Below are 22,695 nucleotides of genomic sequence, written 5' to 3'. Positions count from 1 at the left end.
AAATCACAGGGCGTTTTCTCCAGGATAGCATTCCCTACCAAAAGGGCATATCATTGTTTCCAGCTAACACAGTCAAGGCATTTTATAGAAGAAAAGCAGTTTATAGGGTGAGCACTCTGCAGTTCGGAGGACTCCGAGCTGAGTGCAAATCCTGGTTCAGTCCTTTACTAGCTCTGTGGACTAAGGGAAACCACATCATCTCTTTGAACCTCAGTTTCTCCCTCTGAAAAATGGGAATATTAGTCCACAGAGCTGTTACAAGGATTAGAGAAGCAAGATTTAAATAAAATAGAGCAGCCTGGTTTTGACCCAGGAGATTTTATTATTAGTTATAATTATTATCAAGGAAGCCACCTACATGTCTCTCTTCAGAAAGTCTGATACATTTTCACTTCTTGGGATTCTCTTTGCCTACACAAGGCCCCCTATTTCCTCAAATGGCAACTTGCGGATGGGCTATTGCTCTCATAAATACACTGAATCTCACCTTTTGAATTACGTGATAAACAGTTGACAGCTTGCTCTCATTTAGCCACCTTCTGGAAGACGATTGTGGTATCATTGCAGAATGAAGATGTGGAGTTTGTCCAAACCAGCTATGGAAAGGATATGGTAAAAGTTCTCCATATTCAACGAGACGGAAAATACCACAGCATTAAAGAAGTGGCAACTTCCGTGCAGCTCACTCTGAGTTCCAAACAAGACTACGTGTATGGAGACAATTCAGACATCATCCCTACAGACACCATCAAGAACACGGTTCATGTCTTGGCTAAGTTCAAAGGGGTAGGTGTCAGTCTTCTTGGAAGCCGCCTGTCTTGGTGCAGAATTCACTACACTATAGTATGGGCGCGTGACTTACTTATTTCCAGATTCTCTTACCTTTTAACCTATTTACATTTAAACTATTTACAAAACTTTATTTCTTTTTTTAAAAATCTTTATTTATTTATTTATTTTAGAAGTAGAATTACAGACAGTGAGAGGGAGAGACAGAAAAAGAGGTCTTCCATCTGCTGGTTCACTCCCCAAATGGCCTCAAATAGTGGGATCTGGGCTGATCTGAAGCCAGGAGCCAGGGGCTTCTTCCAGATCTCTTACACAGGTACAGGGGCCCAAGTGCTTGGGACATCTTCCACTGCTTTCCCAGGCCATAGCAGAGAGCTGGATTAGAGGAGCAGCCAAGACTAGAACCGGTGCCCATATGGGATGACAGTGGGTTTACCCACTGTGCCACAGTGCCAGCCCCCAAAATTTTATTTCTAGACTAAAACCTTCAGACTTGCAGAAAAGTCTGTACCCCACTCCCATTTTTTGAAGCTCAACTCTTGTTTTCACTTCTTGGATTTCATCTCACTACCATCTTCTTTTCTTTTTGTCTTTTTAAATATTTTATTGCAAAATAGTTTTAAATTTATCAAACAAAAATTGAAAAATAGTAATAGAAAGAGTTTCCATATACCCTCTCCCCACCTCTCCTATTAGTAATGTTTTGTATTCATCTATTTGTCACAGTTAATGAAACACCCCTACTTTTTTAATCCTAACTCCTTTTATCTCTCTCATCTCCCAGCCTCTAGAAATCAAGGTTCTGTGTTCAGAGCTTTTTAAAGCGACAATCTTTTAGGCAGAGAATCCCACCTGACAAATTTACATGATATCTCTTTTTAGGCTTATAGATGACTTATGGTCCTGATTTCGGAACCTAACACATTTTTCTCATGCATTTTGTTGAGTCCTACCATTTACTTTTCTTGTAGAATTAGCTGCACTCCTGGAAGGAAGTACCATTGCTTTTCCTGTTATTACCACAGAGGAAAATCTCGATTATCAGATACATTTGAAAAATAACTATCAAAATCTATTTGTCCAAATTTTAATGTCTCCCTAACTTTCTCAACTCAATTACCACTTGCTTTTCCTAGATGCTAATCAACTGTGCTTTTGAATAGGACTTAGATCTGCTAAGAACTTGTATTCGAGCAATTCCATGCCCGGGTATTTTAGGAGTGAGTGAAGCTCTGCAGGGCCACCAGCAGACTTCAGGGCAATTTATTTTATATATATATATATATTTTTTTTTTCCAAGAAGCCTAAAAGGATAAGAAATGTACACTGGAAAGTTGCTTCTCCCTTGGTTTTACATGCATCCATAATGCATTAAATAAATGAACTAGTCAGAATATAATTTGCGTAGGGCCTATTTCTACCCTGGACCTCTCTTGCTAATCAGAATAGCCCAGCAAACATAGACAGGATGAAGGGGGAAAGAATCATTCTCTTAAAACATTTATTTGAGGCCGGCACCGCGGCTTACTAGGCTAATCCTCCGCCTTGCGGCGCCGGCACACCGGGTTCTAGTCCCAGTCGGGGCACCGGATTCTGTCCCGGTTGCCCGTCTTCCAGGCCAACTCTCTGCTGTGGCCAGGGAGTGCAGTGGAGGATGGTCCAAGTGCTTGGGCCTGCACCCCATGGGAGACCAGGAGAAGCACCTGGCTCCTGCCATCGGATCAGCACGGTGCGCCGGCCGCAGCACGCCAGCCGCGGCGGCCATTGGAGGGTGAACCAACAGCAAAGGAAAACCTTTCTCTCTGTCTCTCTCTCTCACTGTCCACTCTGCCTGTCAAAAAAATAATAATAATAAAAACAACCAAAAAAAAACCCATTTATTTGAAAATATGCCTCTCTTGTGATAGAGAAGAGGGCCAGGCAGCACAGATTCTTACATTTCTTTTTGTGTCTGACAGCTTTAAGACAAGTGATGGAATGAAACTACATGCTGAAAACAAGTTAAATTCATTCATTATAGGTAGAATGACCATGTAATTTCTTATCTGAGCCAGGACACTTTAAAGAATGAAATAGGATGCTATTAATAATTATTCTGATGGGGCTGGTATTGTGACAGAGTGCATAAAGTTGCCACCTACAACAAGTCGGCATCCCTTATGGGCACTGGTTGAAGTCCTGGCTGTTCACTTCCAATCCAGCTCCCTGCTAATGCACCTGGGAGAGCAGCAGAGGGTGACTCAAGTGTTTAGGCCCCTGCTACTCACGTGGCAGACCCAGATGAAACCCCTGGCTCCTCTATTAACTACACTTGGAGTACTAGTGAAAAATTTGGGTTAGGACCAGTACGTCTCTTGAAATTCTTTCCAATTCTGTGCTTCTCTCCTTCTGAAAAACAATTGATCAGAAAAGAGAGCTCCGTAAATATTTAAAAATTAGTTTTAAATGGAGCAAGTATTTCTGGTTGCTAGCATTTTGTTTCTTTTTACAGATCAAAAGCATAGAAGTCTTTGCTATGAACATCTGTGAGCACTTCCTTTCTTCCTTTAACCACGTCGTCCGAGTTCATGTCTACGTGGAAGAAGTCCCTTGGAAGCGTTTGGAAAAGGTTATCTCACTTATTTATGTCCCAAGTTTAATGAAAGACATTGGGTTTATGGCGTATGCTGAAATTGTACTGAAAGCCAGTTTTTCCTAATTTTCAGAATGGAGTTCAGCACGTCCACGCATTTATTCATACTCCCACTGGAACGCACTTCTGTGAGGTTGAACAGAGGAGGAGTGGTAAGAAAATATTTTTCATGCTTTGATTCTGCAAAAGGCACTTCAGAGTTTTTTTTTTCTTTAAACAACTTGATTTATTAACATGGAGGAAACCATAGAGATTCTTAAGGCTTTTAAATTGTAAATGGGAATGAATATTGTGACTTTGAAGTACAGTAAAGAGTTATCTACATTTTGCCTTCGTATATAAAAATGAAATAATTAATTTTGTAACAAAATTTGAGGGCTGAGAGGGACTGGTCCTTCCTATTACCTGATGTTGAGATGAGGTAAAAAAGCCCCGGCTAACAAAACTCCAACTCTCTGAACTTCCTGACCAATACATTTTGCATCATACCATGCTATAATTTTAGTAAGCTTTATAGGAAATCTTTACTAAATAACAATCAAGTTTCTTAACATTTTATTTACACAATCAAATCACTGATGCTATTATAATTTCTATAAAATGAATGTCATTTAAAATAGCGATGCAGAAAAGTCATGTACAATTTTTAAAAATAAAGAAAAATAGCAATGGCAGTTATGCAATCTATTTATCAGGAAGTTTCAGAATCAACTGTGGAGCATTACTGCAATGTAGGCTTTGCTACTACTGATAATTAAACTTAGCAGGTAATAAAATTCTCAAAGCTTGTATTCACTGATTTGCTGAGGTCGTCAGAACAAACCTCAATAACTGGCTAAAAGTTTGGCTAGAAGATCTCCAGGAACCATAGAACCAAAGATGTAGGAAGTCTCTATCCCAGTACAAAACAAAGCTCAATAGTAATTATAAAGTGAGAGTGTGGACTCTGATCTATTTTCTTTGTCTTTTTTCCCTTCCCTCCCTTTTCCTTGTTTTGGGCCCTTGTTTTTTCTCTCTCTCTCTCTCTTTTTTTTTCTTTAGCTCTCTACAGTAAGAATTTGAGATGGTACCCAGTAAACGCAGGGGATATTCCAAGGTTCATAAAATATAAGGTCCCTTTTCATGCTGAATTCTGTTGGATAATGCCCTCTCTAGAAAGTTCTAGCATGATAGCTTCATTTAACTTTTCACCATCTGTATTGAAGTTGAGACACAGCTAGTACCTTCTTGGTGTTTGATTAACAGTTAAAATATGTTGTTCTACAACAGAGAATGAATAGTTGCATTAAGCTTAAAAGCTGATTTTGTATCCCGTAAATGTGTAGCCATGTGATATCACTACCTGATCGAGCTTTTTGCTAGTTAAAATGGAAATAACTTCCTTCCTCCTTCCCTTCCATGTGACTTTGGAGGAAAGAGAAGAACAATTTTCTGATTCTTAGGTGGATGTGTTGCCACCCAAACCACACTGATTACGCTCATTAAATTAGAAACCCCAAACCAGCTCTGTCCAACTAAAAGATAACACAAGCCACATTTGTAATTTAAAATGTTTCCAGTAGTCACATTAGAAAAGCAAAAATAAGTGAGGGAAATTAAATTTGATAATATGTATCCTTTAACTCACTATATCCAAATATTTCAGTATGTAATAAATATAAAAATCATTAGTGGAATATTTTACATCTGTGTACATTTTAAATGCTGTGTGTATTTTATATTCACAACACATTTCAGTCAGGCTTGTCATATTTTAAGTGCTGAATAGCACCAGGGTGCTTGTGGCTACTATATTGATCAGCACAGCTCAACACGGGCTTTCAGTGACTTTGGTAATTCTTAGCACGTTCTTCATTCTGCTTTTAGTTATGTAGGATAATAGCAAAGGCTCAAATTAGACTCCAGGAAACAGAATTTTAAAAATGAGAGCACTTATGAAAAATGCTTACATAATTCATTTACATACTATTCATTCAACAATTAGCTTTTGAGGACTTATTAGGTATATGAGGAGCTGTAGATAAGGAGATGAATAAGACATTCTCTAACCCTACGGAGTTAATAGTAGATGAATAATAGGAGATAGACTTTTAAACAGGTTTATTGCATTACGAGAAGGTAAAGACCACGTGGAGGGATTGGGCATGCTATGAAACTGAGAGGAGCAGAAAACTAACTCTTCCCACAGCTTGGCAGCCAGTTGGAAATATTTCAAGCGACTTTTGAAAAATACTTCTGAACACGCTAGGCATAGAAAAGGAAAAAAGAATTGTAAGTAGAAGACGCAGGGTCCGTAGAGGTAGGATTCACAAAGGAACAGAAGCAGGGAACTGAAATAGGTTGAGCGCCTGCCTCAGGCTGAGCTCCATACGGTGCAAGTGGTTCACTCAATCGTCGAGAGGACAAAGCATTTGAGAAACAGCCACAAGTTCAGTGGGTCTGAGCCCCGGAATGTCAGAAGTGGAGGTGAGGATGGAAGTGGCTGAGACTGGACACTGAAGGGCCTCCTGTGCCATGCTAGCAATTTTCCTGTCACTTGTAGGTGGATTTGCACAGTGGTTAAGCCCAGAGGATTCAGAGACAGAAGGAACTGGATTTGAGCTTGAGCTCCACTACTAAAATTATGTGATTGGAAGCAAGGGGCTTACACTATTTCCATGAGTTTTCATTTGTAAATGAAATGCACCAGTTCTTCCTCTGCAGTTGTCCCGAGAAATACAGGAGTTAAATACTACAATGATTCTATTGAGACACTTAGCAGAGTACCTGGCACATAGGAAACATTCCTAAAATAACAGCTGGAATTACTGTTTGGAATGGCAATGGACAATGAGGCGAGGTCTTTAGTAATTAGGTGAGCAGATGAGTGTGTGTGTGTGTGTGTGTTCATGCTTTTGCTCAGCAATTCTGACTAAGATTTGTCGAACAATCTGGAGAAACAGGTCACGTTGAGACATTTGGAGCCTTGCTGCCCAGATGAACACAGGATAGTGACTGATTTAAGGCAGTGGAAGTTGAGGTGGAGAGACTGAGAGATTGGCGGGGGGCGTTATGTGGGGCATTTGTGAAGTGTAACCGATCAGTCTCAGTGGTTGAGTAGGCATGGAAGGATAGAGAGCAGAGGGGTTCCAGGTGACCCTGAAGTGGGAGAGCCTGGGAATGACTAAGGAGAATGCCCACAAGGAGGAAGTTTCCAGGGGGAAGCGAGTGAGTTTGGAATAACTGGATGGGGGTCTATTTGGAGACCATCATTAAACTGACGGTAGGTGAAGACGTAATAAGGAAGGAGACGATTCCAGAAAAACATCAAATGAGAGGAGGAAAGGTGAGAGTTTCAGGGAAAAAAGCCTAAATTTCAGCTCTGGACAGTTTAAGGAGAAATAGACTGAAAAATGGTCAAGAGACAGAAGGATTGGGACAGTGGCATCATGGAAGCAGAATAAATTTTTTTTAAGGAACCAGCGATGATTATTGAGATAATAGGATGCATAACAAATAGTTCCCTGTGAAATGTCTCAGCTCAAGAAGCTGACTTTTTCATGGGAGTCCAGTCTGTGTTTGCGTGTTTAGGCACTGTGTGTGTGAGTTGAGGGGTGGAGGTGAGAATATGGCTCTTCTTCATGCAGTTATGCAGGAGCCCAAGTTGATGGCATCCTTACAGTTTTAAGCCTTTGTTTATGGATTCACCTTGAGAGTAGCTCCTCAGATAGCCAGCACAGGAAGAAAAACTTGGAGGAACAAAAAAAGGGACAGAACCCCACAAGACTAAGTACCAGGCCTGCAAATAGCACATAGCCCTTCTATTGGCGAGAACCCAACCGCACTGCCGTGGCTAAGTGCAAGGTGGGGCTGCCAAGTGTGGTCCAGCTGGGTATCCAGGAGGAAGAGGAAATTGATTTAGTTGCCTCCCCCCTCCCTGCTCCCAGAGGGTTAAGAAGGTTTGGATGAAAAGAAGACTTGCAGAGAAACTGTGCAGTTGACAAAAAGGCATCGATCGGTGACTTCCACCAGAGTGCTTTTGGCAGAGCTATGGAGGAGGAAGCAAAATGACCAAGGACAGGGTTCTGCTGATCATGAAAAGAAAACAGGCTTCTTTTTATACCCTTGTTCTTTCCAGGAACTACTGGGGCTTGAGATCAGCCTGAATTCTAATCACCTGGCTGCTGCAGACTGGAAAAACTAGCCACCACAATCAGGGTGAAGTGTTTTCTCTCTGCTGAAAGCTAAAAGCTTCAGGGGGCTGAGATCATCATGGCAGGGTTCCCAGAAGCTCCAGCTTGACTCATCTAGAGTCCAGCCCCTCTCCAATGTCATGCAGGGCTGGCAGGGACCAGGGTAGAGGCAGAGACATCTGTTCCCTTAAGTGTGTGCAGCTATATGTGTGCATGTGTATGTGAGTGTGTGTATCTTCCAGGGCTATGTCTACAAAGATGTTTGTATTGTCTCTCTTTGGAGAGCTGGGATGTAGGCTCTTTTGGTAGAAAAGTTTAATTCTTAATTTTTGTATTATCCAAGAACTACGACCACAGATATTATGATGTATGTCTATGTTACAATCAGTGTCATAAGAAATGTCCTGGTGTAGGCTTAATTGAAGAAAATCTCTCTCTCTCTCTCTCTCTCTTTCACACACACACACACACACACACCAGTTCTTGCAATGTGAAGGCTATTATTATAAACCCCTGAGTAGTGCCTTTGGTAAGAAGTTGTCTACAATGATAAGACTTCTACCCCTTCAAACATAGGTCCTGGGATAGGCATTTGGCACAGTAGTTAAATGCTGTTTGGGATGCTTACAAGTGCCTGAGTTTGAGTTCTGACTCTGCCTTCCAATCCAGTTTCTTGCTGATGCAAACCCTGGGAGGCAGCAGGTGGTGGGCCAAATACTTGGATATCCCTAGCCATGTGGGAGACCTGGCTTGAGTTCCTGGCTGCTGGCTTTGGCCTGGCCCAGTCTTGGCTGTTGCAGGCATTTGGACAGTGAATTAGTGAATGGGAGATTCTCTCTCTCTCTCTTTCTCTCTCCCTTGCCTTTCAAACAAATGAATAATTAAAAATATAGGTATTTAAGTACACAGTCAGCTATGGAACTCTCAAAAAGGACTCTTGCCATTAGAATATGTAACTGAGTTTCTCCTCGTAGGTTTGATTTTTTTCTCTCTTAACAATAGAGCAAATGTTTATGGAAACCCTGATGAATCTTGAGCATCACTTGAAGTCTTTGGAATTGTTCTAAAACCACCATTATGCTGTTTCTCCTAGTAGATCTTTTAAAGCTACATTGTTGAGCTGTACCTTCAGCTGTTTCAAAATCTACTGGTTCCATGGAAGAATCTGGAAGACAGAAAAAAACTTGTTCACTCAAAGGGATGAGGGCTGGTGTTGTGCTTGTGACTTCCCAAGCCCCAAGATGAGAATTAGTCTGTGCATGTGTGAAGCAAGCTGTTGGCATAGATGTCATGGGGTAACTGGATCTTCTGAACTCTTTCTCTGTTGAACTGCAAGCTTAGCTGAACCTTGATGTTATGGAGGTGGCTGCTACTAATTTGAACTAAATTGGTCCTAAACCTCTGTACTATTTGAATTACAGTGCACAGTTCTTTAAGCACCAAATTTCTCCTGTGCTGACATTCATTACAGCAATTCAGCTAAGCATGGGTAAAATAGAGGAATGGGCCATGGAGGTGAGACCTCAAGTATGAGACACTATCTTGTGGCCAAAGAGAAAGCCCCCCACACCCACTGAAGGGAGGGCAGGTTGGATAGGAAGATGGTTTTAAGGAAGGGAGCTGTTGAAATCAGAGTCCCTGGAGGAGAACACATTTAGGAGGTGACGAGGTGAGCAAATGGAAGAGGTAAAACAGGGGAAGTGTAAGACCAAGGACAGAGATGGCCACAGCCAAGAAGGCTGTTGATGTCCTTTAGATGTCAAGGTGTACTTCGGTTCCTTTATAAGAAAAGTTCTTGGTGGGCACCAGGTCCTTTCCAGTCCCCGCGATCATCACCCAGTTGTACAAACGCCAGTTCACTTCCTTCCCTGTGTGTGATGTCATCTCCCCACACCCAGAATTGCATGGAGGGAGGGAGCTTTTGCATCCCTTACATGAGCTACACTGACTCTCAAGGGTAAACGATGTTTAATCGATCTTCATTTTTTCTAGCACTGTACAAGCTTGAGATTTTCTACTAGAATGATTTAATATAGTTTTAAAATATCCTCCTTTTAGCTATTTGTGTCCTTTTTGGAGGTGTTAAATGTGGAAGCAATTATCCTCTTCATGACAAGATTTTTTTTTCTCTTGGCTCTATAAAGCTTTGTGCTTTGTGACACCTGATGCGTAGGTAAGAAATTGGGCTTATTGTCTATTAATTCACTGTGAGTTTTTCCCTTAGAGAGCTAAAGGGTAGGATGTGTGCTTCTCCGAGATAAACCACAATCTGTTAAGTGTGTGGGAGGACACTAAAAGCTAGAAAAGATTATATTCTAGCACAGTAAAGTATGAAAAACCTTCCTTTTGCATTATTCCATTACCATGGCATAAAACTCAGAAGAGGGAGGGTGCTGATTAAGTGGTTTCATGGGAAGTAACCTGGAAAAGGACAGTCTTTTTGGTTGAATTACTTCTTGTTAGTCTAAATTGGAATCTTTGTTGTTGGGTGTGAGGTATTGTATTTTTAGTTGATGGGCCCATGAATTTGAAAGCTTCAGATTCTTACAAGTGTTCAGAGAGCTGGGATGCCGCCAACAGAGAAGATAAAATAAGCTCTCTGATTTCATCCAGCGTGTCTAACGCGTGCCAAGGAAAATTTTTTTTAGCATTCAAAGAGAATAGTTTGTATTGTTGTTCATAAAATGAGGGCACCAGAGTAGATGGTTTGCTTTCTGCCCAAACTGTGGCAACAGTTAATTGTGTTTATGAACACGAGACATTTTATTCTGTGTGAAACTGATGCCAGACAAATTTTCTTTTCTTTTTAAAGATTTATTTATCTATTTGAAAAAAAAAAGATACAGAGAGGGAGAGAGAGAGAGAGAGAGAGAGAGAGAATATCTTGATCTTCCATCCGCTGGTTCAATTTCCAAATGGCCACAACAGCCAGAGCTGGGCAGATCCAAAGCCAGGAGCCAGGAGCTTCTTCCATGAGGGTGCAGGGGCCCAAGCACTTGGGCCACCTTCCATTACTTTCCAAGGCACATTCCCAGGGAGCTGGATTGGAAGAGAAGCAACAGGGACTCGAACTGGTACTCACGTGGGAAGCTGGCACTGCAGACAGCAGCTATGTCATAACATTGGCCCCACGCCACAACAAATTATAGAAATGCAACCACTTTCTCCTTTTTCAGATTTGCATTTCTTTTTCAGATAATCTAGATGTTTTTAAAGTGACCTAGCAGGACTAACATGATCCTCAGGTCAGTAACTCTCCCAGGGACAGAAGTGGAGAGGGAAGCTTGTCACAACCCAAAGAACTTTCGTAAACCTTGGAAAATATTTCCAGGTGATTGAAGTGGATAAGGAAAGGTTAATTCTGCTAAAATCATACTAACTTTCATGGAGCATTTCCTTAAAGGCACCCATTCTCCCAAGTCCTTTATGTGCATTGTTTTAGACCTGTATCCAGTCTAGTAAATGGATGTGATGACCACCTCTACTCCACAAATGAGAAAGTTCCAGTAGTGAGAGGTGAAGTAATTTCCCCAGGGGCACAGTGCTCTTAAACGGTGGGGGGGGGAAGCAGGGAAAACACTAGGGTTTGAAATAAAGAATCTGAGTCCCAAAGTTGTGGATTCAACCCCCATGCAACGCTGCATCCAGGAATCCTTTTAAGATTCAGTCTGTTCGGCCGGCGCCGTGGCTTAACAGGCTAATCCTCCGCCTTGCGGCGCCGGCACACCAAGTTCTAGTCCCGGTTGGGGCACCGGATTCTATCCCAGTGCCCCTCTTCCAGGCCAGCTCTCTGCTATGGCCCGGGAAGGCAGTGGAGGATGGCCCAAGTCCTTGGGCCCTGCACCTGCATGGGAGACCAGGAGAAGCACCTGGCTCCTGGCTTCAGATCAGCGAGATGTGCCGGCCACAGCGGCCATTGGAGGGTGAACCAACGGCAAAAAGGAAGACCTTCTTCTCTGTCTCTCTCTCTCACTATCCACTCTGCCTGTCAAAAAAAAAAAAAAAAAAGATTCAGTCTGTTGGAAGAGCTGAAGTTCGAACTGCTCACATGGGTGCTGATGATCAAAGCTAGCTACATGAAGAGTTGAAGTTTGCCTTACTTCTCTTCCACCTTATTTTTAGCCCCATTCCAAAGTTTCTGCTAGTCATGTAAGTGTCATTCCTGATTACAAACTCATGTTTCATTTCTATAGGATTCTGTTTTCTGGAAGGGATTACTATTGGAAGTGGATTCTGATATTAATTCGAAAAGACTTAAGGAGTCAGTCCATTGAGGGATCTCTGCATTTCAACAGGACATTTTTATGGAATAAAAAGTTTTCAAGATACTCAAAAGCCATTTCTTTCTCTCTCTCTCTCTCTCTCTTTTTTTAAAAGATTTATGTATTTATTTGAAAGTCAGAGTTACACAGAGAGACAAGGAGAGGCAGAGAGAGAGAGAGAGGTCTTCCATCCGCTGGTTCACTCCCTAATTGGCCGCAACGGCTGGAGCTGCGCCCATCCGAAGCCAGGTGCCAGGAGCTTCTTCTGGGTCTCCCATGCAGGTGCAGGGGCCCAAGGATGTGAGCCATCTTCTATTGCTTTCCCAGGCAATAGCAGAGAGCTGGATCAGAAGTGAAGCAGTCAGGACTTGAACCAGCGCCCATATGGGATGCCAGCACTGTAAGCGGCAGCTTTACCCACTACACCATAGTACCGGCCCCGAAAGCCATTTCTAAAAGTGATGTATCAATCTCCATTTCAGACCAATGGGGACTGTACTCTCCAGACTGTTGCCGCTGTTTGAGACCCTAAAGTCACACTAAGGAGTGGAGGTAGCAGCCTTCTTGTCTCCTGGAAAGATCTCTTATAGCACAGAAATGGGGAAATGGTTAAAGGAAGGAAGAAATATTGCACAGATGGAGAATGATAGAAAATGGGGTAACAAAAGCATGGACTCTCAATGTGGTGCTGAATTTGAACTACATGTCTGCTAGTTTCTAGCCATCTGATTATAGGTAAATGCTTAAAAGTCAGATGCATAGAAAGCTTTGATGATTAAGTAAGACAAACTGAAAAGGCAGCAACCAAAGGCAGGCCTCCAGACAGGAGGGTCTCGGCCAGCGTCAACACCGTGTCCTCTCCTCCACCACACTGTGAGTGAGAGCTGGGATCAGGAGGGGAAATGGGAAAGACTGATGGCGATGAACTGTTTAGAAGAGAAAGGTAGGAAATACGACATACTTATTCCTTGATGTGAATCACCCTGTTACACTCATTCATTCATTCATTCAACAAATACTGACTGCTTCTTGGATTTGAGACTAGACTCACTGCACTTAGAAATTCTAAAATTGAGGCACTAAATCCTTATACATTTAGAATCTGATAAACCCAGCCAACTGGAGGCATTAAGGCACTGCTGATATTTTTCTCATGATCCTCCTTCAGATACAGTTTCCAATGAGAACTTCAGAAAATTAAGCAGTTATCATTTTCTGTTTAATCACATTGTCCTGGAACACTGCACAAAACTCCTTATTTAATCAGAACATATTTAATCAGGAGATCTCCCACTAACCACTGGTGATTGCTCTTTCTGATATGTGCACACAGGCACCATAGAAAAATATCAAAATACAGTCATTATTTATGTTCTAAAACTCCCTGCCTCTTGAGTTAAGCACACCATTTGAAACCACATGTGTTGTAAACCATTGACTTTTCAGAGCTTTCCTGCATTTTAATTGAGGATCATGAATCACATTCTTATTCTCCAATTAAGACCACAGATATGGTGATCCCTGCCACCTCTACCCCTTGAGTTTTAGACTAAACAGGTCAAAAGGGATAGCTACTAGACAGGGCTGACTTAGAGACTGCAAAGAGGCAATAATTCTGTCATCACACTTAGCTTTGTGGGTTTGCCAAATGCTTGCCGCAGGTCCCCTGATGGTACCAGCCTGCAACACACAAATAAAGACATGGTAATGTTAATTCCTGAATTTTCCTGGTCTTGTAGCTTTCTCACTACAAAGCTTCTAGACTTTCCCAACAAACACGCCCACCTCCTGACAGCCTCCAAGGGCTGTTTTGCACATGCTCAGGAAGAAGTTTGCACCCACTAGGTACACCTGCTGCCCCATTGTCTCTGTCCAGCATTTGCCATGTCCGTTGTTTTCCACAGAGCATCATGCTGCGGGCCCTCCCTGAGTGTCAGTGGTTACTGTGTTCTCTTCAGGCTTCATTCAGCTGCTGCAGTTACAGAGTGTTCATACAGAAAGAGAAAGAGGAATCTTGGCCCTTCCTAAGACTGTGCCCCACCTGTCACCTGAGTCTTGAGCTATAAGTGCTGGGCATGCAAGTAAACAGCTTCTTCAGATTAGGCCTGGCACCCTCCCCTGCCCTGTGAGCTCATGAGGAACAGCAGAGATGGAAAGGGACCTGGGTCATCCCCTCCACTATTTCCAACTCCTCTTTTCTGCAAATTACCCATGACCCAAATGCAATCCTTCTCCTTTAGCCAATAACCCCAAGCCTTCATGCATCAACAGAGGCAGACTTGTGAGCCATGTGCCTCATCTCTCAGTCTTTCTTTAGGTACAGGGAGGTCCATGCTCCTATCTGTCCATGACATTGTATAGTTCCATTGCCTTCATAACCACAGGAGAATAGAGATGCCGTCGGGGTCTGGTGCTGACTGGAGTTGTCAGCCCCCGAGGATGACTGGCATGAGGACCACCCCTGTAGAGAGACCACAGCAGGAGAGAGAGGACTACTCCTGAGGACCTTATTAACCCATTTCAGCCGAATCGCCTGTGGAGTGAGGTAGAGTTCAGGCTTTCCAAGGTGACTTGGCTGAGACGCCCCCGCATACAGCCGGAGGAAGGCATTCGTTTCCGCCCTCCACACAGTATAGGATTTGTTCGCAGACTGCCAGTCTTCCTGGAGCAGGAGAGGCCAAAGCAGAGGAAAGGACAGGTCCACCATCCTCTTGGCTCAGACCTCAGAAGACACAGGGGGACAGAAAATATGGGCAGGAAAATGGTTCTCTGTATATGCACACCGTGCCGTGTTTCAGCGACTACGCTCCTCAGGGCAGGTGTCAATAGGAGGCACTTTTGTCTACGACCTCATCCTCTCCTACCTTTCTGCTTTAAACAGGACTTCCAGTCATTCATTCTGGAATCAAAGACCTCAAGGTCTTGAAAACGACCCAGTCTGGGTTTGAAGGATTCATTAAGGACCAGTTCACCACCCTCCCAGAGGTGAAGGACCGGTGCTTTGCCACCCAAGTGTACTGCAAGTGGCGCTACCAGCACAGCCAAGACGTGGACTTTGAGGCCACCTGGTATGAATGTGTGCAGGACCTGGTGCTGGGGCAGGGGGTGTCTTCCCTCTTCCCTGTGGCCAGAGTTCATGGAGTCCTAGATCTGAAAGGGAGACAGAGCTGTTTCCTGCTCTCCAGAAATTCTTCCTGCTTTTTGACTTATTAAATCAGTGGTTCTCAGATTTCATGTGCATCCAAATCACCAGAAGATTGTTCAAATGAAGACCATGTGGTTCAGTCCCAGAGGCTTCAATACAGTAGATCTTGGGTAGGGCCTGAGAATTTGCATTTGTTACAATTTCCCAGCTGATGCTAAGGCTGCTGGACCAGACTTTGAGGCTCACGGCATCAAGTGAAGAGAATATCTGGCTTTGTGGTGATGCAGAGTTAACCTAGGGGGACCAGCCTGCCCCAGTTTGCAAGTTTTCCTGGTTTGAACACCAAAAGTCATGTCATTGGAAATGCCATGGTCCCAGGAAAATTGACACTATTGGTCGGTCTCTCTAGGCTAAACTCGGAATGATATGATTTTCATAGATGCGCTTTGTAAATGACAAATGCTTTAAAAATGTCAAGGTATTATTACTATTATTATATCTTTGACAAGGGATAATTAGGCCTCTGAACTCCCAGAGTTTGCCTTTTGACTGGCAATCTCATTCCTTTGCTGAAGTCTAATTGTTAGGAATTTTCACCCAATGATGAGCTGCAATCTGCCCTCCCCTCTCGGGAGCTCCCTCCCACTGGCACAGTTCTTCTCTGCCCCCTCTATTATGTGATAGGTTTTAAAATGCTTCTGGAATCTCACCTCATTCCTCTTTTTTCCTTTTATATTTCATACGTGCCCCATGGGAGCCTGCCATATTTATGGTGAGAAGAGTACAACATTACACATGCCAGCATCAGGGTCATAGGCTGGGGCTCCCACTGAAGAGAGGCACTTGGAGTGGGTCACTTAACTTTTATTTATTTATTTTTAATTAATTAATTTAAAAATTTTCATTTTGTTGGACAGGCAGAGAGACAGAGAGACAGACAGATCTTTCATCTACTGATGCACCCCTTAAATAGCTGCAACAGCCACAGCTGGGCCAGACCAAAGCCAAAAGTCTGGAACTAAATCTGGTCCCACAGGTGTATGTCAGGGACCCAGCTACTTGAGCCATCCCCTGCTGCCTCCCAGGATCCCGTTGCTGGAAGCTGGATTGGAGGCAGAGTAGCTAGGACTTGAAAAACAGGCACTTTGATATGAGATGCAGTTGTCCCAGGTGTCGTTGCTGCACCAAACACCCATTCCTCATTTAAATGTTAAGCTCAGTTTCCTCATCTCTAAACTGGGGAAACTGATAGTACCTACTTTATCTCTATTGAGAATTCAGTGACAATCACAAACTGCCTGTCCCAGATTAGGCACAAAGTAAAACCCCTAATGTCACAATTCAAGTAACCAGTCACACAGCTCAGTAAGATGCATTCAGTACTTGGGAGCCTTCTTCATCATGGCTTCCTCAAACATGGTGGGAGATGTAGCCTGAAATACCCATTTGGTCCTGGTGCCAAAAGGCAGCCCAGTGATATCCAATATCAAATGGTGTGTGTATGTAAGGGAATGGCAAATGAGGATGTGTGTGTGTGTGTGTGTGTGTTTTGACATTACAAAGTATTATTGTCTTTTAAAACCACCAATGAAATTGTTTTCTGGGGGGAGAAAAGTGCTGTACTTCTTTGCTCTATAAAGCATTCCTAAAATACCATCCCATGAGAGTCCTCAGTTCTCCTCTCTCTGTGTTTCAGGGACATTGTCCGGGACACTGTCCTGGAGAAATTTGCTGGGCCCTATGACAAAGGCGAGTACTCGCCCTCTGTCCAGAAGACCCTCTATGACATCCAGGTGCTCACCCTGAGCCGTGTGCCCCAGGTAGGTTGTGTCAGTTGCCGTTCTGAGGATTTAGAACTCTTGCTGTGTCTCCTGTCAGCTCTGAGATAGAGTTGTGAGTTAAAATAAGAAAGTGGGAGACACATGAAACATGACATCTGTTGTTGTTCAAAAGCTTGTTATAGCAAGTGAGAAGAGAGCAAAAAATGGAAAAATCTGCCCAACCTGAAAATGCAGGCCACTGCTGTAGTTCTTTAGTTTTGTTGAAAATTCTTTAAGTCTCTTCAACCTGTCACTGATGTAAGCCTCGTGTTCAGGGTACTTGAATGCTTGGAAGGAAAGGTAATTAGATGGAGGGTCTGTGTTTCAGGGGGAGCCAGACAAGGGAGGATCATAGATGTAGGCGAATTTATACACTCATTCACCCATCCATTCATTCAATTGTTGAATCATTGTTATGTCTCTGGTGGTAGCCCAAGGATCCAAAGATCAACTAGACATGGCCCCTACCCTCCAAGAGCTCCCAACTCAGTGCTCAACAACAACAGCAACAATTAAGTAAAATAACAACACAATAAAGAATAATTGTCATGGGATGCTCATTCCGGCCAGCCAGATTTTCTGGAGGGAGATGTGTTTGAGTTGATCCTTTAGGGACAATGGGAGTCATGAGTCTGCTCTTAAGGATGCAGGGCAGGGTAAGAACAAGTATGGAGACAGGAGGTAGAATGATGGGCTCACTACCTTTTAAGGATCTCCTACATAGGATACTCTAGGAGTGAGGATCTCCATGTGTGCCTAGCAATGAGGCAGAGACCAGTCAGGAGGGCTTTTATAGTCTTATTTATAGAGCTTGTACTCTAAACTGAAAGTTCTTAGGGAGCCACTGAGGGGTTTAGGCAGAGTGTGGCATGACCAAATTTGTACTCTAGAAAAGTAGAATGGATTAAAAGGCAAGGAGACCTGTTAGGGTGGTATTGCAGAAATGTGGCAAGGAGACCTGTTAGGGTGGTATTGCAGAAATGTGGCAAGGGAGCATGGCCAAGTCTGGTGAGAATGAAGGGTGGAGCACCTCCCTCAGGCCTGGGCAAGGGGGACTCCCACGATGGCACAGCACTGTCAAAGCTCCCCTTTCAGGCTTTCTTCTGCCTGGGCCCCCTCCATTGGTAGAACCAAGGCAACAAACCCTTTAGGAGCCATAATTCTCTCAGAACTTCCTGCCCAAGTGCTTTGAGAATACTTGCAGAACACGGGCTAAGCTCTTCCTGAGATCCATTCTATGAAGGGCAGAGCATGTTCTTGTTGTGCACACCCGAGGACTGAGAGCTGGCAAAGGGTGGATGCTTGCAGAAGATATGGAAGGATTGACTTGCAAGCCAGAGTGCCTACCCACATGAACCCAAGAGAGAGAGAGTGCATGGGCCAGGTGCTGAGGACTGACTCTTCCCATGCTGCCATGTCCTGGCATAGGACTCCAAAGAGTAACAGAATTTTAAATTAAAACCTGGCTCTCCAGGTTGCTATAAAGGTATATTTTTGTCAAGTTAGAAGAAAGAACATATTTCACTTAAAAGTTTTTAAGCTTAATTTATAACTTCAAAGTCTTTACAAATCTGGCACATGGCTCTCCAATTATAGTTCTACTCCAGGGCTTGTCTATGTTAGGGACATACTGGGAGAGGAGGGAATAGAAGGGAGAGGAATTCAGGATGATGATCGGCCGATGCCTGCCAGCCAGTTGGATGCTGAAGAAGTCCCAGGTTTCTGACCCAAAGAACTCTTGTTTTCCCGAGAAGCACTGAGATGAGAAGAGAGAGCCTAACATCTGATAATAGGACTAGCAGGAGAGAACAGAGGAACATCAGAGGGTGTTTCAAACACAGAGCTGGGACCTGAGTGTCGGGGTAGTGGATAAGTGGGATGAGGGTGGGCAGAGTGACAAAGTGACAGATTTATAGTTGCCCAATGTGATGCATACTGTTGTGGATTCCAGATAGAAGATATGGAAATCAGCCTGCCAAACATTCACTACTTTAACATAGACATGTCCAAAATGGGACTGATCAACAAGGAAGAGGTAAGAGAACTTAAAAATATTTAAAGCACATCTTGATCCCATCCCCTTTGTGCCTCTTTATAAACTGAGGTTGATAACATCACAGTTAACAGCTATTTCTTTGGGGGAATATTTATTTATTTTATGCATATATCTGTATACCTATGTATTATTTAACATTTTATTTTAGAATAGTTTTAAATTGATAAAACAAAAATTGTAGGGTAGTAATATAAACAGTTCCTGTATACACTTCAGCCCATTTCCCATGTTAGCATCTCATATTAGTATCGTTGTCACAATTAACTTAATTCATTTATATTTATTTGAAAGGCTGAGTGATAGAGACAGAAAGACATGTCTCCTATCTGCTAGTTCAGTTCCTAAATGCCTGCAACAGCCAGGTTAGGCCAGGTTGAAGCCAGGAGTCAGGAAGTGAATCTAGGTTTCCTTTGTGGGTGGCAGAGCCATCACCTGCTGCCTGGCCTGTGCATTAGCAGAAACCTGGAATTGAGAGCAGAGCCAAGACTCAAACTCAGGAACTCCAATATGGGGCATGAGCATCCCAAGTGGCATCTGAACCTCTATGCCAAATGCCTGCCCCAGCTTTTGGGGATATTTGTAGTTGCCACTGATTAGAAGCCTCTTAGACTCTGGGCCTTTCAAATGCCTGAGGCTGGAGTGGATGGATTTTTATAGAGGAGAGTTGGGAGTAGCAGAGAGGAAAAGACGAAGAAAGAACAGAGTGTGCCTAACGAACTGCTCCGAGAGTGACTTCTCTGAAAAGTGCCAGCGAGGCTGCAGCTTCATTACTCTTCCATCACGAGGCAATGAAGAGGAAAAAAGGGATTCTCTTCGCATTTTATCCCTCTTCTCAACCATTTGATTAAGTGGTCAGTTTAGTAGCTCCCAACACACACAGAGTAGATGAAAGGGTATTTGTGGTTTTTTTTTTTCCCTGTGTGTTTCTAGTTGCAATTATAGAAGGCAAGATGGGGAAATTCAGTTTTTAAAAGGAAACCTTTATTTTGGAAAAAGTGCTTACCCTGACTTGTTTGTAGCCATAGCAGAAAGTTAAAGCACTCAACGTGTCTGACTTGGCAGCCCCGAACCCCGATCCCTTGCCTGTTGATGTCAGTTCCTGGGAACAAGCACAGTCTTTGCCCCTTGGACTTTCAACATGATAGTAGTTCTCCCTGGGATCCATCCTCCCACCGCTTTCTTGGATTGGCAGCACATGGTCTGGGTGATTTCTCTGGTATAGGAGGGAGGGAGTAGAGAAGGAGCCACCTACGAGCATGGCTCTCCTGCTGTACAATCACATCCTTTGGCGGAAGAGGGCTAGGGCTGGGGTCTACAGAAGGTCTCCCATTCTGGACCAGCTGCTCCAGGGGCCTTGTGACCATCCTGCAAATAATGCTGATGGACACCAGTGAGATTTGCACTACTGTTGGTTGCAGGTGGAGCTTGGGGCTGGTGTTGGGAAACACAGGCCAAGCCTAGGTGCCTGACAGAAGTGATCTAGAGCCCTGAGTTGCAGAGGCAAGCAACCTCAAGTCCATGTGCCATTCATTCAATGAAAAGATGGAAGCACTACTGTTTTCTCCAGAGGGAGGAAAGGGCAGTGACCACCACAAGGCCACTGGCCAGAATGCGAGGCCTTTTAAAAAGGATTAGCTTCCAAAGGATGGGAGACGAACCGGAAAGTGATTCTGGCCATATCCACCTGAAGCAAAATAAAAGAGCACGAAACAGAAAAAAGGTCAGCCACCATGACCAGCGTGGTGCTTAGCTCAAGGACCCCAGGCAGAGGGAGGAGGGGGCTTGTCAGTGACCCCCACACCTGCAGGGGTCCCTCCTGGAGGGCTTGCTGATCTGCCCCTCTAAGAGGTCAGACTTGCAGCTCCTACTGGGATCTGCCAGAGGCCTCCAGGCAGGAAGACCCGAGTTTCCTTAGGTCAGGGCTCCACATAAAGGCATCTGAGGGACTGAACAAGCTCTCCCTGTGTCTGTGTCTGTGTCTGTGCTTTGGGGATGGCTGGAGCCAGTCTGGGGCCCTCACCCCGCAGGTATGTACGAGGTAAAGGCAGCACACGAGAGGTATGAAGTTGGATGCTGGGACAACAGTAGAGAAGCAGCAAATGACAAGGCAGAAACACAGAGCTCCAGAGTGCAGCTGTCTGGGGCCATTTAGCGCTGAGCTAACAGCCCAGCAGTGCTCCGCTGATCCTGAGGGCATGGTGGCATTATAGCTTTGGACAGTGATGGATGGTCAAAGTGAATCATCAAGGAAAGGTCAAACTGTGTTCCCTACACTCCAGTTAAAAAGCAGGGGTATGTAATGCATTTTAGAAGCATTTGTATCCTAATGGTCAAAATTTTTCAAAAACACTTTGCTTTTCTGGAAAAGCAAGTCATCTATCAAACTGCAGAAATAAGCCATTCTCATGTTTGAAATGACTTTACTCTGGGGTACACACATTTTCCTGGTTGATAAGTTGTTGTTTGCATTGCTATCTTAGTACTGACTCATATAAAGGAGGGGGCTGTTTTAATGTGTCTGAAGTTACCAAGTGCTTTTTTCTGCAGGTCTTGCTGCCATTAGACAATCCATATGGCAAAATTACTGGTACCGTCAAGAGGAAGCTGTCTTCAAGGCTGTGACATTGTGGCCACCGGCAGGGGTCTACTCTCGGCTGAGGAATTCTTTTATTCTGTTTTTGATACTGGAGATTATAGCCATGCAAATTTTCAACCTGGAATATTGACTTACAGTGTTCATTTTCCTCTCATAGGAAATAATTTATTTTGTGTACATCTTGTTCAGCAAAGATTTTGTGGATTACCTTATTGGTAATAATAACGTGCATCATAGATACAGTTTGCTTGAAAAACTGAGCAGAATTAGAACAGTTATAAATCAATATTTCCTTTTAGTTGTCTTGTGCCTTTCTATCTTAGAGAAGCTTTAAAGTTAATTCATTAAGAAAATCCTCATGAATTAATGAGGGTGTCTCATTAATAATTTGTGTACAAGTTAAAGCAGCAAGTATTATTTTCATCCTACTGATGCTTCTGAGTCATGCAGAAAAGGAAATAAAAATCATTTTGAAAAATGTCACCGTTGTGACTTCAATTGATTGAATATTTGAAATCCTAAAAATGCTTTAGCATGTATATCATTACTGTATTTTTACTCTAAATGTACTTTATGATCTTTTTTAAGGTGAGTTTTTTTCTCTTTTAAAACTTTTAATTTCAGAATAGTTTTAAATTTACAAAACAAAACCTGTGGAGATGGAAGAAGAATTTTTACATACTCCTTCTTTTGTATCAATTTTGCAATTTTACAACACTTGGAGGATATTTATTACACATTGGGGCACAAAAAAGAAGTTAAAATTGCTTTTCTTTGAATAAGGAGCATTTTGGCACAAAGAGTCATATTTTATAAATATCATTAGTTTACAGATGTAAAAACATCCATAAAAAAGAAGATTAGAGAGGAGATACTTATGAAGCTCACAGGAAAACCTATCCCTGTGAGTGTTCTAGATAACTTTTCTCTCTTTTAAAATTTCCACATTTTTAAAGAAATGAAGCTTCCATTTTTAAGCAATGTTTCCATAGCCTTTGCTATTATTTGATAATTCTGCTTTGCTCACAGGAGTACAATACTACCGCTGACAATAATGTGGAGCAGGAATGTAAATGGGTTTGTGAGGTCAGCCACAAACCCATTTACGTCCCAGCTCCACATGATTATTAGATCTGTGACAAGTTTCTTCATCCATAAGATATAGCAATGGGAATGTTTATTTTTTTAAATTTTTTTTCAACTTTTATTTAATAAATATAAAT

General features: G+C 43.0%; 1 protein-coding gene across 1 annotated transcript; it reads left to right on the top strand.

Moving 5' to 3' along the window:
• Positions 1-489: 489 nt before the first annotated feature.
• On the top strand, positions 490-21,955 carry LOC133759127 (uricase; the record flags this gene model as incomplete). The annotated part of the gene is made up of 7 exons (XM_062190099.1): positions 490-786; positions 3,281-3,397; positions 3,495-3,573; positions 14,737-14,923; positions 16,697-16,820; positions 18,772-18,855; positions 21,424-21,955. Coding segments are annotated over 7 exons (963 nt in total), but the record flags the coding sequence as incomplete, so codon positions are not given.
• Between the last annotated feature and the right edge of the window lie 740 nt (positions 21,956-22,695).

Source organism: Lepus europaeus, chromosome 5, assembly GCF_033115175.1.
Source record: "Lepus europaeus isolate LE1 chromosome 5, mLepTim1.pri, whole genome shotgun sequence".
Taxonomy (NCBI): domain Eukaryota; kingdom Metazoa; phylum Chordata; class Mammalia; order Lagomorpha; family Leporidae; genus Lepus; species Lepus europaeus.
Note: the sequence above shows the minus strand (reverse complement) of the source record. Positions and strands in the feature narration are given on the sequence as shown.